Source organism: Aristolochia californica, unplaced genomic scaffold (assembly GCF_029961685.1).
Source record: "Aristolochia californica isolate CCGP_79_NKW_82.1479 unplaced genomic scaffold, dmAriCali1.0.hap1 SCAF_13, whole genome shotgun sequence".
Lineage (NCBI taxonomy): Eukaryota > Viridiplantae > Streptophyta > Magnoliopsida > Piperales > Aristolochiaceae > Aristolochia > Aristolochia californica.
In genome coordinates this window covers 28267012-28285496 of record NW_027181804.1, presented here as the reverse complement: position 1 = coordinate 28285496, position 18485 = coordinate 28267012, and the positions used below count along the sequence as shown (strand labels likewise).

The 18485-nt window shown below is 39.4% G+C and overlaps 1 protein-coding gene across 3 annotated transcripts; it reads right to left on the bottom strand.

Annotated features, from left to right (window-relative positions):
- Position 1: 1 nt before the first annotated feature.
- On the bottom strand, positions 2 to 18322 carry LOC137947870 (arabinosyltransferase XEG113-like). 3 transcript variants are annotated; one of them, XM_068793689.1, is made up of 14 exons: positions 18102 to 18322; positions 17653 to 18007; positions 15592 to 15918; positions 15246 to 15451; positions 7370 to 7475; positions 5724 to 5980; positions 5455 to 5590; positions 3279 to 3373; positions 3137 to 3190; positions 1389 to 1502; positions 977 to 1081; positions 748 to 867; positions 488 to 574; positions 2 to 383 (listed from the first exon to the last, which is right to left on the bottom strand). In XM_068793689.1, exons 2-14 carry the CDS (start codon positions 17819 to 17821, stop codon positions 216 to 218), a joined length of 1944 nt encoding a protein of 647 aa, XP_068649790.1. In that variant the 5' UTR covers positions 17822 to 18007; positions 18102 to 18322; the 3' UTR covers positions 2 to 215. The 3 variants fall into 3 exon arrangements, with proteins under 3 accessions (XP_068649790.1, XP_068649789.1, XP_068649791.1); XM_068793688.1 differs by having other exon boundaries at positions 17653 to 18322; XM_068793690.1 differs by having other exon boundaries at positions 751 to 867; positions 17653 to 18322.
- Positions 18323 to 18485: the final 163 nt, after the last annotated feature.

Genomic DNA, 18485 nt, shown 5'->3' with positions numbered 1-18485 from the left:
TTTTTAATTAATTTTTTTCAAGAGTGTCAAAATTTCTAACAGTAGTTGAAGCAAATATTCTTTACTCATTGAGCATCTATATCTCCACCTATAATTCATTCTACATAGTAGAAATAAATGCTTGATTTAATGAATAACATGAGAGGGTCGGCGCAGCTCCGGAATATTTCCTTTCCTCGATCATTTATAGAGTAGCGAAGTAGCTGGGAAAGGATCTACCAAGGAGGACGATCATCCTCTGGAGTGGCTGGAGGAACTGGTCGCCAACCTGGTTTCTCATCCCAGTACATGTCATAATATATGTGGCCACGTTCACGGTTCTCCACGCAACACCATATTCCCACATACCTCTTGACTCGGTTCCTGAACTTTGCTTCTCTCACCTGATTAAATAGCACATAATTCAGATAATAAATCATTAGTCCATCTCTCTTTCTAGTCTATGTACACAAACAGATAGAGAGAGAGAGAGAGAGAGAGAGTTTGCCTTATCAGTAAAACCCTCAAAGGCATCTTCCATGGATAAAAACTTTATAACTTTGACATCTTGGTATGAGGAGAAGACTATTTTCAACTGAAAATATACACAATTGAGAGAGAGAGAGAGAGAGCGAGCGAGAGAGAGAGAGAGCAAAACTCCTAGTTACTTAATGTATCAGCAAAAATATACTCAATAGAAAAATCCAAATCATCTGTTATGAATAAATCTATCATTAAAGCATCACGTTGACAAAGAAATTAGAATACCACTTCTTCACTGCTATGCTTCTGTAATCTGATAATGCCATCGTTGTCTGCTGTCCCCTTAGACATACAATTTGGAGATTTGTCATCACAAAGTTGAACTTCAAGTTGCGATGCTTTGACCTGAATTGACCAGAAGGAAAATGCTCTAGTCATATAAAAGACACTCACAAATGCACATGCAGTAGGTTGTCACTCTACAGTATATTCAGAGAATCAAGTTCGACAGTACCCGTTCAGGAAGCAAAGGATTCTCAAGGAAAGAGTACTCTCTGAAACCGATAGTAGGGCCAAATTCCTCCTCTGACATTCCCTGTCCCCTCAACATGACATTCACCTGCATTTGTTGTATGGCTTCCAGTCATTCTTATCTTACATATTCAGCATTATCCTCTTCTTGTTTCTTATTACACCAAATTGAGAAATAAAAATAAAGAGTGTGTCGGTGTGCAAATATTCATTGAGATGAAGCTTAAAGTTACACCGTGAAAAAAAAAAAACCCCCCGTAAAAGTTACTGTCCAGAAACAGGGAAAAGCAATATCATAAACAGATAAGTGTAAAATGCTTAACTTGTTCTATATTCAGTTATATCATCATTCAGAAGAAAATTAGTGTACCGAATTCTCAAAATACTAACGGTACCTCAAACACATGATCCATAGGGCAAAGAAAAGGTTGTCTCGTCATTGTGCCTGGCAGAATTCCAGGATGCCCAAACCACAATCTGTCCAATCTGCACCATAGTGGAGGCATGACCTGAAAACAAGACAAGTGTAGTAAACAACGTCAGCAACATAAGTATGTCAAACTATATAAATACTAGATGAAAGCATGTTATATCTTATAACTGCAATTTATGTCAACCACAAAAAGAAAAAAAACATTGCCCTTTTCTCTCACTACACTAGGTTTAAGAAAAAGTGTAAAGAAAGAGATTTGAGGAAGAAAGAATAGAAGAAAAAGTAAAAGAAGAAGGGGAGAAGGAGCAGCCTTGGCTGCATTGTAGTTTGTACCAGAAAAGCACAAGCTCCATTCTTTTACTAGGGGTTTAAGTGAATAATTACAGAATGAATAAAGTTGCCCTTAGTGACAAAAAATTACGTAACTCCTAAAATACAACCCTGTTTTGAATTAAACAAGAAACATAAGAATGTAAAAACATTATCTATCTAACAGACATAAACTGGGATAAAACATAATATGAGAAATGAACAAAATACCCCTGAACTGGTATTCAAACACTCCCACTCAGCGTGTTGGTACAGCTTCCCTTCCGTTGTACTTTTTTTCTTAAAATGTTGATTTCACCCCCTCAACTCCTCATTTAAATATAATTTTTATTATTAAAAGGAAAGTATCTCAGATACTGCAATTATAGAAACCTTAGAAGTACGCTTCACCATGTCGATGCTGTTGTTTAGAATAAAATAATTTATTTCTACAATAATAATTCATAAATTGAAACTATTCTCCTTATCCGGCTGAATGACATTGCTTCTAAATCCATTGTATTTGAAATTTTGGATGCTAAGGCACAACTCAGAGTAAGTTAAATGAACTCATCTCTCTGGAGGACACCATGAAATACGTGGAAAGTTTCAGACCATTGAAGGTGAAAATTGTCATTTTTTTAAGCAAAAAATGATTTTGAATCCGAGGAATTGAAAGCATCATATTGACATTTCAGTTGAAGTTGTTTCTGTTTCCAAACTAAACCACAGTTGTAGGTCCCTGCTCACACCCAAACTTATCTTTTGTTTTTGAATATTGAGTACACAAGCACACACTTCCCTTAACACCTGGTGAGACATCACACTTGAACCTCCCCAGTCCATGTGACCACTGAGCCAAAGTTACTCTTTTTGAGGAACATGGTCAAGCATTCAAAAAAAAAAAAAACGAAAAGTACCCCCAGGTGACCTCTGTCACAAATAAAAATAACATAATGTGATCCAGCCTAAAATCAACCCAAACCCCACTGGAATCTAAAAAAAACAAAATACTACACTCAGTGAAAAGAACTGGTTTAGTTGACCTTAATTTCATAGGCCACTGAAACATAAAGTCAACAACTAACCTGCTTTAAAACTAAGCCAGGTTAGTTCCAAGTCATGTCAGAAATACCTTTCCTAACTTTGGTATCAGTAGAAATAGTACTTTAGAACACATAATTCCTCATCAAATATTTCTTTATTTTCTTTTTAAAATAAAACTTAGAAGAGATTTCCAAGCCAATCCATTGTCAAGATCCCTTTGTAATGGATGCCCATATTTCTTGATCTTAGAGTCTGTTGATAAAAAATATAAAACGAGATGATAAAAATAAAATAAAAAATGAATAAGAGAACAGAAAAGGAAAATGTGGCAGTATGGTTTGGGTTTTGCCTTACCAGTGTTCGATTCAACAATGAAGCAATGGCCAGAGCAGTCCTTATCTGCTTCAACTGTTTGTGTGAGAGAGAGTAATCAGATGTAACATTAATATTTGATTAGAATATGCACTAAAAATGCAAAATCAGAGAAATTGTATACTTGGAAATTGACAAGAGAGAAGTGTGAATCGACTGTGTGCTCTCCATCAAGCAACAGGCTTCTAGGTATGTTTGGTCTAAAAGTTAATAAGCCTCCTGCCAAAATGTCAAAAGGAATTTTGGGTCATTTATGCCAAAAAAAAAAAAAAACTGAAAACTTGACGGTTACCTGACAACAGTAATATGCCACACATGAGTATGCAGCTTTATTTTCAGTACTGTCATGATGAATATGAATAAACATGTCGTACAATTTTGTCACTCATACAGATACATGTAGAAATGTTCACAATTGTGAGCATCAGCATCAGAGATTTGTCCTCGTTACTTTAGGGGTTGCTCACAAAAGTCGTCCATTCCTGCTTTCTCATTTGCAAGATTGTCCATTAGACTCTTTCCCATATTTCAGTCCGATTCAATATCATTCTTTCTCCCATCTTATCAGTTCTCAAATAGCAATAAAAAGATCCTTCTAACTGAGGCACTATTAGGTCTCCACTGACATGCCCAGACCTCTTAGCATTAGAGCAAATTGTTTCTGAAATATTAACTTCTAGTTTTGACTTTCAAAGTTGCTGTAAATCCAACTTTAACATTCTTGTCCTCGCCATTCTCAGTTTTTCTTCAGAATGGGCTCCTTCTCTGTCCACCTCTCTAATTCATACAGCATAGATGCTTTAATGGCTACTTCATAGAAATTTTCCTGCATGTTTCCAGCAAGTGCTTTTGGCAGAGCACCTCAGCTGTCAATCTCTGATTCAGCCGTCCAAATTTCATTCTGTGTGTTATATCTTTCTAAATCTCCCCTTCCTTTTGAATGACCAAGCCTAGGTACAGGAAGAGTCACCTTAACTGAACTGGAAACAATTCCTCTTGGATTGTCAACTAGCTTTTAGTTTATAGATTCTATCTTAGATTGGCTAACTTAGAAATCTCTGAATCTAAGCCTGCCTCTAATTTCCAGTTTCCCAATATATCATTTCTAGATTCATGAATAAGAACTTTATCATTAGCAAACAGCATAGACCTAGGGATGTCTCATGAAGATGAGCCAAGAGTTAGTCCATCCTAAGTGCAAAAATCATAGTTCTGGTCCCTGGTCTAAACCCCTAGTGCAAGAAAGCTTTGTCCCCCCACACATGCCCTTAATGAGATTAATATATCTACAAATCCTTAACTGTCATCAAATCAACTCACGAGTACTCTATTGTATCTTTTTTAAAAAAAAAGAAGTATGGTTATTGTGCAGTTTTCTAAATCTATAAAGATCATGTATATGTTTTGGGAATTCTTAAACTTCAGTATTAGCAGAAAATTGGCATTTCCTATGTGCAACTGGTAAATCTGACAAATGCACTGAGATTCCCTATGAAGAAGTAATGTGCAACCTAGGAACTCTTGTTAATAACAGTCAGTGCTAGAGTAACCCACCTTCTAAAGAAAAACAACAAAATCAAAGACTGATCTAGACTCATCTAGATTCACTATTTCCACCACGTCTCATGCTATCTTATAGAGGTGGAGAGAAGCATTTGCATCCATTGTCTAAATATCCAAACTGTGACCTATACTAAGATCTCAAGATAGGAACCTTCAGGTTGGTCATTCACCGTGCAACCTACAAATAAATAATTTCTTTCTCCTAATCCTTTATGAAATGGAAAAGGGGTTAGACATGGGACTTCATGAACTGGCTAAAACTTGATACAGTGAGTTAAAAATCAAGTCTTGAAGTGGCATACATGATTTGTAGTTAGGACTGAATGTTGTATGACACATGTCAATTCAGCTCAACCAATATAGCCTAGATAACTATAAATAAATAAATAGAATGATAGACTTGTTTGAGTTTAGGGGGAGTTAGTGCACTTGGAAAGTAGATCACCCGGGGAAAGAGAAAGTAAATGTGAATTCCAGGGTGATCTAACAGGGCCTATGAATTTCAAGTGCACTAACAAGACCTTAGTGTCCAAACTTTTCCTTAGGTCATCATTTTAGCATGGCTATATGGAGGAAATATACAGCAGCCTAGATAACAAAGAACAAAATAAATTGATCACAAGTGGTACTGTAAATTATACCTTCTAACAAGAAACAAGAACCATTAAAAATGAGAACTTTAGTCTTCTATACTGTACAAGCTGCATCATATATTGCATAACTAGGACAAACATTACCAGGTGAATCATAATACTCAGGCAGGTCATAGAAGACCATTGCTTCACGCAGTCGGTGGCGCTTTCCTTCAGTGCCTGCATACTGAAATGTAGTATGGACAGCATACGGCTCAAGCTTGAGCTGTTGATACATTGCCTAAGGATACGATTTTAAGGCTCAGTAAATACTTAACTCTGTCATAGTTAAATATTGAACTATCCTACTAAGGATAATTGATGAAATTTAACATTAAATAAAGCAAAATACATGAGGAGACCAGAAGGTTTACCTGAACAAAGTAAGTGTGCCCACTGCAAAATATACTTGCTGGCAAGATTCCCATCTTAAGGTTACCATCAAAAGCATACACAAGTCCAGGTTCTCCATCAACAGATGGCCCAAGGCTTCTATGCATAAGTTCATTGAAGCCATTTTGATCCCATATTGTTTCATCAGCAAGAAGCATCTCTTTCCATTCTTTTGCCATCTTCTTCGATGTGTCTGTAGGTCGCCAATGGAAAATTCCTATATTCAAGGCCCCTGATACTGTTTGAAGTGAATGAGGAATCAGTTAAAATGTCCCTAATCATTAAATGAATTTTTGAATGGTGAGACATTTTATAAGAAAGAGCAAGGAAAAAAAACCAAAAAAAAACCCTAAAGAGGGTAGGAACTGCCCACAACAAGACATTGAAAGCAGCACTTTGTAAGAAAGTCTTATAGGACAGAGAGAGGGAACAAAAAAAAAAAAGCCCTAAAGAAGGTAAAAACTAGTCCAAAACAAGACCACTGAGCACCCGTTTTGGCAAAGGGAACCTGCTATCCTATTAGCAGATCTAGGGGTGCGAAACCAAGTGATGTCAAGTTGATTCACAATGTGCTGAACTTCAATTTGATCCAGTCAAATCTCCATGGAAATGACAAAGATCCTTTGTCCAGGAAATTACAATCATGGAATCTCCTACAACAACCAGCAGCCAAGAAAAGAGAGAAACATAAGAGTTTCAACCCTTGGCAAAAAGATTTGAACTCGGCTTCACCTGAATTCATAGCACCAAATGGGCCAAAGAGAGAAATTATATTCATGGTCGCATATGACACTGCTAATAACAGCCAAACCTGCATTGCTCTGAGAGATTCCATCAAACTTGAGTTTAAGCTAGGTGGGACAAGGAGTAATCCAACTAGCCACCATCTCAATCAGATGTCAGGTGACCAATAATTACAACAGCCATAACAGATGTAGGACTTTTACCCATAACACCACCCAATAATGGGGACTTGCATATCTGGCTTGCCAGGCTTCTTTGGGAGGTTGACAGGGAGAGATCCACACTAGCAGATGACATTGATGAAGATTCTTGCTCAAACATGAAGAAAAAAGCTGGTCTATCTCCCTCATTCTTTGGCCAGAGAGGTAGGTTTCAGATTTCTCCTTAGGGTCATCTTATCCACAGACTTTCATTCTTCACATATGTCTACTTCACTCACACTTGTTCACACTAAACTTCTTATCTTTTTGGCAGCTTTCATCAGGGACAGACGCTGGTTCTTGTTTCATAATCTTATTTTTGTTCCTCTCATATTAATGTGCAATTCAAATTTAGATTTTTTTTTTGGATTACATGGCTTTAGCATTTAGGTTTTGATATTAACATTTCTCAGTTTGTTCAAGCAGCCAATTTTTTTGGAGAATAATGAGGATTTCATTAAAAAAGGAGGAAAAGGATTAAAACTTACGTGCCACTCATGCACAGACCAAACAGAAACAATGCTAAAAACCAACTAATTCTCAAGCAGCCAATTCTTGTGGTATATTATAATTTATATTGATGAGATGCTGATTATGTTAGGAAAAAAAATATGGTAAATTTTTTAGAAGAAAAAAGTATTTCTGATGAACAGAATGGAAAGTGTTGACGTTTTGTTGTTCACCTTGTTGCCAAATTTCCAGACTATCATCAACAACTGTTGGCATGATTTGATCGCTAGAAGTTAAAACATCTGCCCCTGGAAAACGAGCTAAATACGGAAGAGGGTTCTGCACATGGAATAATAGAAGAAGAAATCAAGACTAGAAAGCGAATATGAGATGGATATTTAGTGACGAAATAAAGATATAAAATTTGAATGCAAGCTAAAAACTAGTCTGAGTAATAATGATGTCGTAATTTGAAAACAGAAACCAAGGTATGAGTTAGTGCACCAAAATAAGCTACTAGTGCATTGAAGAACATGAAATAAGATAGGTGTTGCCAAAGCTTGAAAGATGGAAAATAATTCCAGCTTTTTTTAACAAAGAAAAGCAGGTAAGGTTAAAGTCTCAAAGAGGATACTTAACTAAAATAATACATCAGACACCACTACACTTTATTCCTGTATCTTGTAGGTTCTAAACCAAATTTACTGTTCTTGACTCTACTATATGGATAAATATTTATCTTACTTGTCAAAGTTGCGTCCAGGTCTATCCAAAAATTACTACTCAAAGTTATAAGGCATTTTCCCAAGTAATAAGCATATAATCTTTCTAGTTCTGGATCAATGTGGAACTATTTTAACACCCCCCTTCATGTGTGGGCTCTCTTTTATGGCTCCTACACGTGGATAATTTTAGATGGAGGCTCACATATAGGTACATGCTCTAATATCATATTAAAGTTGGGTCCACATTCATTCAAAAGTAACTAGCCAAAGTAAAGAGGTATTTCTCAAGTAATAAGCACAATATCTTTCCACTCCTGAATCAATATGGGACTATTCTTAACATTAATCAATCACATCTTATATGTGATCTTTTTTATTGCAGTACAATAGTAAATATATTTTTTTGAAATGGTGCTGAATTTTATTAAAGAGAGAGGAATTACATTAGGAGGGGGCCCTTCCCATACAATAAGGGATTGGAGGGAGGCCTCGGTTTTAGCAAAGGAGCCATAAAAGGAGTTTGCTGAGTGGTGGACATGACTCCAAGAACAAATTTTTTTTTTTGAAATGAAGAACAAGAAATTACAGAAGTAATATCAGAAATAGAAGACAAAGTAGACCAATGGTGCCAAAGGGGGGATGCCGAGCTAGAACACTAGCCGATGACTGCCGTCGAAGTTAAGTTTTATAGCACCGGGTGGGGGAGGAGACCACTCAATCATTGCTGGGGTTAAGGAGGGCCTAACATATGTGTAAAAATGTGCCAGTTTATCTGAAGAGGAACGCCAGCGAGGGAGGAAAAATCCTCTCTAGAATGAAGCCAAAGGGAGATGAGGCCCGTAGCTGAGTTGATGTTGTCTTCAAAGCTGGCGAACTTGTGATTGAAATGTCAATTATTCCGTTCCAGTCAAATGCACCAAGGAACATGAACAAGGCAAGCTGAGAGCAGTAGTTTTCCAATTTTTGGAAGAGAGATCCCCATGACAAGGCGGTTGGTCCCAATGAGGTTGTTTTGGAGGCCAACCTGAAGGCCAATACACTGGAACATGGTCATCCAGACTCTCTAGGCGTGATTGCAGTGGAGGTGAAATGGTTAACTGATTCATCATAAGTGCTGCAGAGAGGACAGATGCTGTCTGGACTGAGATGGTCACGCTGATGGAGATTATCAGCAGTTAAGATCTTGTTCCTGATGGCAGTCCAAACAAAAAACCTGATTTTGTGTGGAGCTAAAAGTTTCCAAGTAGCAGCAACGTCATGCTCGATAGTATTGGAGGTCCATTTCTTGATGTGAGAGAAAGCAGATGAGACCGAGAAGAGACTATTAGCAGCAGGCAGCCATAGAATCTTGTCCGGTAAGTGAGGCCTGATCACAATGGGGTCCAGTACAGATAAAAGAGCACAGAGCGAACTGGTCTCAGCATCACTCACACCGCGCCTGAAGTGGAAGTTCCAGGAGTGATTATTCCAGGCATCAGCAACCGTGGCAACTTGGCACAGAGTGATGGGGAAGAGGGAGCTGAAGACGTTGCTGAAAGGGTGATCGCTGCCCCACCGGTCACGCCAAAAGAGGAGCCTCTGACCATTGCCAACAAAGAAACTAGTTGCAAATTTGAATAGGGGAAGAAGGGGGAAAAGGGTCTTCCAAATTGGGGACAGGCGGCCACAGATTCCACCCTCAGTCCACCGTTCACCTGGCCACTGCAGCTTGAAAGTGACCATGGGTCTCCAAATGCTATTGTGGCAGACATTAAATTTCTAAATCTATTTAAGAAGAAGGACCTAATTCATGTCCCTTGTGGGGCGAATGCCAAGGACTCCAAGGGAGCAAGGTAGTTAGACCTCATTCAATTGACAAGGTGGTAGCAGAAGGCATCATTAGATCCGTGCCATAAGAAGTGCTTCTTAATAGCTTCAATTTGATTGCAGATTAAGGACAGGCAGATCATGAAGGAGAGGTAGTAATTAGGGAGGCCAGCAATACATGAATTCAGGAGAGTGAGTCTGCCGGCTGTAGAGAGTAGTTTCCCACACTATGTGGCCAAGCACCGCTCAATTCTTTCTATCAAAGGGGACCAAAGGTTTTTGTTGGGCCTGCGGTCAAGTGGGAGGCTGAAGAAGGTGGAGGGAGGGGAGGCCATGGAGCATCCAAGGTAGTCTGCCATATTCCGAAGGGTATCCGAGCCAATGTGGTATCCAATAAGGGAAGTCTTATGCCAGTTGATCTGTTGTCCCGAAGAGAGTTTGAAAAGGCCTAGAAGGACCCGAAATTTTCGAATTTGATCCTCCAAAGCAAATGGTGTCGTCCGCGAACTGGAGGATAGGAATGCCAAGTTCAGCTCGAGGCGCAATGGGGTGGATCCAGCCTGCATCATTCCCCAAGTAGATCATGGAGGAGAGGTACAAGGCAATGATGTTAAAGAGCAAAGGGGAGAGGGGGTCGCCTTGATGAATGACGTGGGAGCCTTTGAAGAAACCACAAGCAATGCCATTGATGAGAATGGAGTAGGATGCTGAGGAAATGCAATTGTTAATCCAAAACCGCCATTTCTGTCCAAAGCCCATTCTATTGAGGAGAACATCAAGGAGCTTCCAATTTACCCTATCAAAGGGCTTCTCAAAATCCAATTTGAGGACAAATTGAGGGTGCCTCAAAGTCTTGAAGAAGTGAAGGATCTCGTGGGCAGCTATAGATGAGTCAAGGATATTTCGCCCCTTGATGAAAGCGCACTGGCCATGATGAATAATAAGAGGCAGGACCGTTTTGAGCTGATGGGCAAGTAAGCAAGCTATGATTTTGTAAGTACTGGTGGTGAGGCTAATCGGGCAAAAATCAGATGACTACTCAACATTGGTCCTCTTAGGAATGAGGGTTATGAACGATGCTCCTATGCTCTTGTATGTTATGCCCCTAAGATGAAAATTTCGGACCATGGCAATAACGTCATTGTAGATGATGGGCCAGTATCTCCTATAAAACTCGCCATTGTACCATTGGGACCGGGTGCATGATCGTGCGGTAGGCCGAGAGTGGTAGTCTCAATCTCCCCAATGGAGAAGGGGAGCTTGATGAGCTCAGCAACAACGGATGAGATTTTGGATAGCCTAATGTTTTGGATTGAGGGCCAAGACAAGCAATTCTCAGTTTAGAGATTTGAAAAGAAGCTCACCAAAGAGTTAGTTATGGAGGGCCAATCCGATGTTACCTCGCCATCAATGCATAATGAGGTAATTCGGATGGCTCTACGCCTAGCGAAGGCTACGACGTGAAATTTTTTAGTATTAGCATCACCCTCTGATAGCCATTTAAAATAGTCGTGTTGTTTGCAGTGCACAAGTTCATTGTGGACTAAAGTTTGCAGTTGATTTAGAATAAAAAAACGCTAAAGGACTTCATTGGGGGAGAGACACATGTGCTCTTCGGCTGCATCCAAGTTAGCTAGCTAGTTGAGGAGAGAGGCTTTATCAGCTGATAGGGCAGACCAACACCCCAAGGACAAGGTTTTGAGGTGCTACTTTAGCAATTTGAGTTTTTGAGGGCGGAGCCATCCCCTCGGCCCATAGACATTGAATCCGTTCCATACATAGGAGAGCATCGATTCGAAACTACTATCATTGAGCCAAAAAATTTCAAATCTAAAGGGGGAAGGGCCCCATAGCTTGAAATGAGTGTCCAAGAGTATGGGCCAATGATTCGAAGTTGTACGACCAAGAATTTTATCAGTGGCATTTTCGTAATGGCACAACCAGTCACCATTGACAAAGAAGCGATCCAATTTGGAGAGGATGGTCTAAATTTGGAACATCCCAGCAATCTCTCATTGTTTGGGACAATTATTTCTCCTTGTAATATTGCTCATTTGAGCCTTTTAATATAACTCAACACTATTTCAAAAATAAAATAAAATTAGAGACCCAATGAAATCAGCAAAGTGACGCATGGAGGAGGAAATGCAATCGGTAGGCAATGCTTTTTCATTGCAAAAAGTGGATGGCGTTGAAATCGCCAACAAGGAGGAGAGGGACCAGTGTTGACAAACAACGAGAAGTTCATCCCAGAAAAGTTATTTGTCATGGCATTTGGTTGGGCCATAAACTCCAATGAGGCACCAAAGGCAGCCAATATTTTTGTCTCTAATTTTTATACCAATGGAGAAGGAGCCAAGTATATTGTTTAAGACCTCGACAATGCCATTATCCCAGGCCAGAAGGATTGCATTGCAACGGCCCACCGCATCAATTTTTAACCAGCCAAAGTCATGAGAAGGTCAAATATCCAAACTGTAGAGGTGGTTAGGGATGGGCACTTTGTCTCCTGAAGAATGGCAATGTTAGCCTTGGAGGAAGACAGAAGATTTCGGATGGAGGCCCGTCGCCTGGAGGAGCCAATTTCACGGGTGTTCCATGACACAACTATCATTTTTTATGCTACTTTTGGACTTCAGAGGAGCTTTGGTCGCCAGGGAGAAGGCAGTAATAGACTACCCCCATCAGCTTATTCAATTCTATCATTTGATCCCAAGTATCTGCATCATACTTATGTCTCTCGGAATAGAGCTCCTCAACAAGACGATGAGAGTGTTCGCTCGGTGGGGGGAAGATAAGACTCCTTGTGACATGATTTCTGGGATAGCGGCCTTGAGTGCTTGATTCACCCTGGAGAATTGGCCTTGGTTGGGTTCTCTTTCTCCTTTGGTATGTGGCAATGAGGGAGGGATGTGTGCAGGGATTACTTGTTTGCCAAAAGTCAACCATGTCGCAGAAAACAATTTTGATCCAGATTTAGGCGTTGTCGACGTCAATGCTTGAGAAATGTTGTCCATGACAAAGTCGATGGGGATTGATGAACAGCCTTGCCGAGTCCAATCAATGCTAATGTTCTGTATCCTGGTCCAAAGAGATGAGGGTGCCAAAAACTGCAGAGATGCTATAGAAGACACAACATTGCCAAAGTTCGGCGGGAAGTCCCCAAACAGAGATCCATTGCCCGAAAGAGCTTGACGGAGCCGAGGGGAGCCATTCGCCAATACCAATGATGCCCATGCTGGGGCAGGGAGGGAGTAGGAGAGGTGAGGATTTATTGTTGTTGGTGCAAAGATGTACCAGCCAGTCAGTGGAGCCAAGATAGGAGATGCATGGCATGTAGCTCAAGTGGAGTTGGGAGGCGAACCAGCTAGTAATTGCTTGTTTACTGATGCACGGGGTTGTAGAGACCACGATGGACCTGCATAGGGCCGCGTGACCATTAAGGAGAGAGTGGGGAGGAAGGGAAATTATGGCATTGGGTAGTAATACTCCAGGTTCAGGGGTAGTCGTTTGCGGGAGGGGAGTAGAAAGAGGTGTTTGCTGGTGGAGAGGGAAGTAAGGTGGGATTATGTAGATGTGGATGTGGAAGTGGTGGAAAGTGGTTACTGGGACTGCTGGTAGTTGATTCAGTCTAGGCAAATGCGATGATGGTGAGAGGTTTTTCAGGCAGTTATGGAAGGCCTCCCAACCAAAATGTGAGGTGGTCAGCTCCGGGATGTAACACACCGTGATAAGGTCCCCCCGGTGTTGAACGATCTTGCATTCACAATTGCAACAGAAGGTGGTCATTGAGATATAGAAAGTGAAACATCCAGTCCACAGTTCAAAGGATTTGCCATGGGAAGCAGGATCAGAGGTCGCTCTTTCAAATTGCTTGCTGAAAGTTGTGGTCGCCACGATCGGAATGGAGATGAAGGAGCGCTTCAAGCCATTGGAGGCAGTGATGCGAATCACAGTACCGGAGGCACAGTTCAGATCCTCCATCGTGATGGTGGTGGTTCCATAGTCAAAACAGAAATAGTTCTTCTTGGATGTAGTACGTTGCCTTGAAACCGTTGTCCAGTCGCCAGTTGCGTTGTCTTCATTTTCCATCCTTGGGTTGTCAGTCTGAACTATCTCTCTTCTTGACGCCAGTATGCATTTATGTCTACGTTTGTTTGCGTTGGGGTGTCGGAGCTCCACGTTTGTGCTGAGGTCGTCATGTCAAGTGCCGGCGAAAGGGCCAACATCGAGTGCTGGTAAGGTTGGCATAGGCTAACAGTTGCCGCAGGACAATAGTAAATATTTATACAATAAAACAAGTATCCAGGCTTATTTCAACTTCTTTTTCCTTCTTCTTTTGTATATGAAGGCTAATCATTTTTTTGGCTTACCTAATCCCCCTAAGTGATTGCATCTTTGAATAGATAACAGCTTTCAATTACATTGACAAGAAAAAATTTTGAATCAATATTTCAAATTGCAAAAGAAACCATTTGACCAACATTATCATGTTGTTCCTTCACAAAATCTTGGCAAGTTAAACATGAGATGAACTCAGCGAAACCAACTCCTCAGTTCCTTGGTTGCTTGACTCCACTACATTAAAAACTAGCTTTTTCTTTCAGTGGAAGACCAGTTGGTTCATTTATGAAGGCAAATGAACATAAGTTCTCTTTCAATTTTATTACCTGTATTTTTAATTACTGTTGTATTACTAAAAGTTGTCTATATGCACATTCTCTGGCAGATGAGGGAGGGTGGAAGTGAGTCAACTTTTTACCTGCCTCAATACTCTAAACACAAACTTCCAGCAGTTTTCCATTAGACTGGGGGAAAGCTCCACTTCACACTTTCATAAAATCAGTACACTTGTGGGTAAGAATTCACAGCTTTAGTTTTGAAAATGCCAGATCTACAAGTTAGGAATAAGCCTATTAAAATTGGCAAGCCATTTTGGACAGGACCAACCACTTATCACGGGACATGGCTATAGTGGATACAGATTATATTGTGTCTCATCCTTTCCAGACCTGTTTGGTTACTTTCTATTGAGTCTGGACATAACAGGGGTGCTAGTGAACAAAAGTCCTAAAATGGCTGTGAATTTGGAAGTAGATTCCTAAATTACAAATAAAATTTTTAACATTGGCTTGTTATTTTGGGATTTTTTTTCTAATTTATCAAATTATAACAAAATTTAGGAGCAAGTCATCCAGGGATAACTTTCAATAGGTTGAGCCGATGATTGTTTTTCCTTAACAACCAGTGTATTTACAATGAGTACGCTTCATATTGTGAAAGCGAAAAATGGATGGAGGGCAATGTTGGAATAAAGAAACAAGAACAGGTCAGATGCTAGAAGGAAAAATGAGAGGTAAAGAATTGCATAGAGAAAAACTACAGAAGGGTACCACTGTCAGGCTAAAAAAGTGTGTGCCAAGAAAAAAACCCTGAGCTTATGTTTCTCTATTAAACAACACAAGTTTTCACTTACAAACTTTGTTCAATTACAAACAAAAGGAATGAAGATAAAACTTGTTAAAAAAATTGAGGATTGGAATATGAAGAGTAGAACTTCAAGAAGAAAATAACTTACTTTTAACCAAACCATGTCAGTGTCACACATCAACAGCTCAAATCCAAAGGGGAGAAGAGCATTTATTAGTATGACCTTTTCTCTCCCCATTTTATGAAATGTTGGTGAACCCCATCCCACATCTATTGTATTCATATTGCTACCCATATCAAAAACTGGAATGCCCTTCCAATACAAAGCCTCCAATAACTTAGTGTCCATTGCACCTAAAAGACATGAATTTCAACTTCTTTAAGCAATAAGTAAAAAACTTAAAGCTGGAAAAAAAAAAGAAAAAAAAAAACTCTTGCCACGAGACATATTCATACTTGCTGGATGAGCAGATTTGAGGATAGAAATAATTTACCTACTAGGAGGTTAAAGACCCTGAGGTCTGTCAAGTGCTTCACCCAATTGATTATAAAATCCATGAATGCAAAGTTCCCAAAGGTTACAATAATAATATTGTCTTTTGCTCGATACTTGACCATCTCTTTGGTCAACTGAAAGGCCTTCAGATCTGGCATTTTTGTACCAGAAGAAGGGGCATCCCATATTGGTCTTGTCAACATGCTTTCTTTATGTGAGGAGTGCACTACCACCTCAGTCTCAGGAGCTGTTGAAATATTAGCAACTGTATCTTTACTTGGTGGAGCAAATCTAGGGGCCTTATCTATCTGAAAAGAGTCTTCACCTGAGGATTCAATTAAAATAGTTGAATGTTAAGAGAGAGAAAACGCAGGGAGAATATGAAGTGCATATTCAAGTAGTGTTGGCCAAACTGCTGAAAGGTGTTGTGTGTCAGGTGACATGTAATGGATTTTGAGGTGGATGACATGATACCTCGAACAGCTATGTATTGGATTATTTATCTGTTTTATCCGACACAGGCCCAATATGGCACTAATATCCCAATTTATTGCCATAGTGTATCAATTTTTAGGGGTTCCCAATACAACAGCCAATACTAGTAAAGGGACCCCCGTGTTCCAGGGATAATGATTCTTCAAGGAGACTATCAGTTCAGCTTTCCATCTGTTTGCCATCTTTGATTTTTCCTGCTCCCCAATTTTTGAGATCACAAAAAGTATATAACAAATTTAAACATTTTCTTGGATGGAGAAATCATGATTCTTTTCCTTGTAGCCATGAAAAAAGCATTGTAAAAGGGGGCAATTGAAAGATTCTGAGAGCTCAAAAGACATAAAAGCAGATTAATATAAAAGTGATGAAGAGTAACAAGTATCAAGTGCCAGTTTTTTATTTTTTTATTTTTTATAAAGATGTATTTATATTAACAAAATAAAAAATTACAAAAGAGGAGGGAGCAGATCCCTAACAACAAACATCAAGTGCCAGTTGTCATTTTCAATTGAAAAATACACAGGAAGTTAAGTTGAAAGATCAGCCATAGTAAGAAAGCTCCATGACTAGCCAGAAAATCCTGTTGTAGGTTTCTGCTTCATTTCTAACACTACACCATCCAATTTCTAGCATGTAAAAATATAATCTGAACTTCCTGAACAAGATCTGCTAAATGCCTTGGTTGGTCACCACTGTTTTGTCCCGCTTCACCTGACCCACCATTGCCAAATCTTTCCCCAGTGAAAAGACCAAGAAAGAATTGGGAAGTAACCGGAAGCTCATTATGTTCTGCTTAAGTCGAATATTTCTTCCTGATGATCCCGAAAAATAGGCAACAAGTGTGATTTTTAAACTGATATTCTGAACATGTTTCATTGTAATTCCCTTGTTGAGCATAGATTTAATTATGTAATGACTGTTGGTCACTGCAAAAATGGCAATGAGCAGCCTCAGAATGAGCCTGCAACATCTCATCTTCTTCTTGACAACAGTGTCACCTCACTTTATGATAGTGTTTGAGTTCATACCAAACTGAACTAATATATATGCTGGAAGTACTGACTCCAATTGAATATTCAGACAATACAAGCAATACAACAGGCAAGGTGTTCTTTTGCACCATGACTTATATGCAAATAAGATACAAGATCTTCCATATGTATTTTTTTGCAGGGTGTGTGACTCTATCTCTCTGAGTAGTTTCAAATCCAGTTTCCATGATATTTACTAGTAGATATGTTCAAATTTGCTCACTAACACGACTGGTGGCACAAAGTCAACTTCAGCCTGTCATCCAATTTCAATTTGCAAACAATTCTCAGCACTATTTAAAAAAAAAAAACACGTAGCAGAAACGAGGGCAGAACATACAAACTAACCATGAGGATAGACGAGTACAACCAGAAACGTAATTGTTATCCATGTTGTGCAGAATGTGCAGCTTAATGCCAATCAAAGTAGTTAAAGAAAACAAATAGCAACGAGTTAAGAGTAGCTACCCCAGGTTCCCTTCAGCACAAATAAAGCAAAGAACGTGAATGTAAAACTAAACCGAGCAACGTACGTGAGAATGGTGAAGAGGAGGACCATGCCCCTGAATAGGCGAGCTTGCCCGGGTAAAGGGAGGAGACGACACAGACGGTGGAGAACACAATTCCGATGATCACCGTGGTGTAAACAGCTAGGAAAAGCGGCTTGGTATTAGAGATATCCTGGAAGGGATTCCAAGCCATTTCAGAATGTTATTAAATGGAGAAGAACGGCGTCCCGGAAATTCAAGTTGCCACCATCACGGCATCATTCGAAGAGATGGGAAGACATTGCACGATCCGTTATGATGAAGACTGGAGACCCCTGAAGCTGCATATCCTTTCTTGTCGGTTCCGATGCTCCCCTGCTCGTGGAAGAAGGCCTAGGAGCTGTGAAGCCGCAGGTCAACACCATGGCTGCCTCAGATTTACAGACTATCAAATGGATTTAATTGCTAGAGCAATTAACATGCAGTGCTCCTACCAGTTAGAATAATATGTATCGAGCAAGTAGCGAATCAGAGAACAATTGGGTCAACGATTTCACCTGCTACAAAACAATTATCTAAAAGAGACTTCGATCTGGATCCCACTACCATTTGTGACAGATCGTTTTCATTCAAACTGAAATAAATAAACACCCATTTGGCTAGAATACTTTCTCCAGTCCCATTGAAAAAATAAAAAGAACATGTCAACTGAAAAAGAGAAAGTCTAAAAAAATTCTGAAATGCATCTTAGGAACTTCATTTTAAATGGGAATTTTATTATTCATTTTGTTAACTGATTAAATAATTTAAAATTAATAAATAAAAATTTATAATAGAACTCTAAATAATATAATAAAATTTTATAATATAACTATATT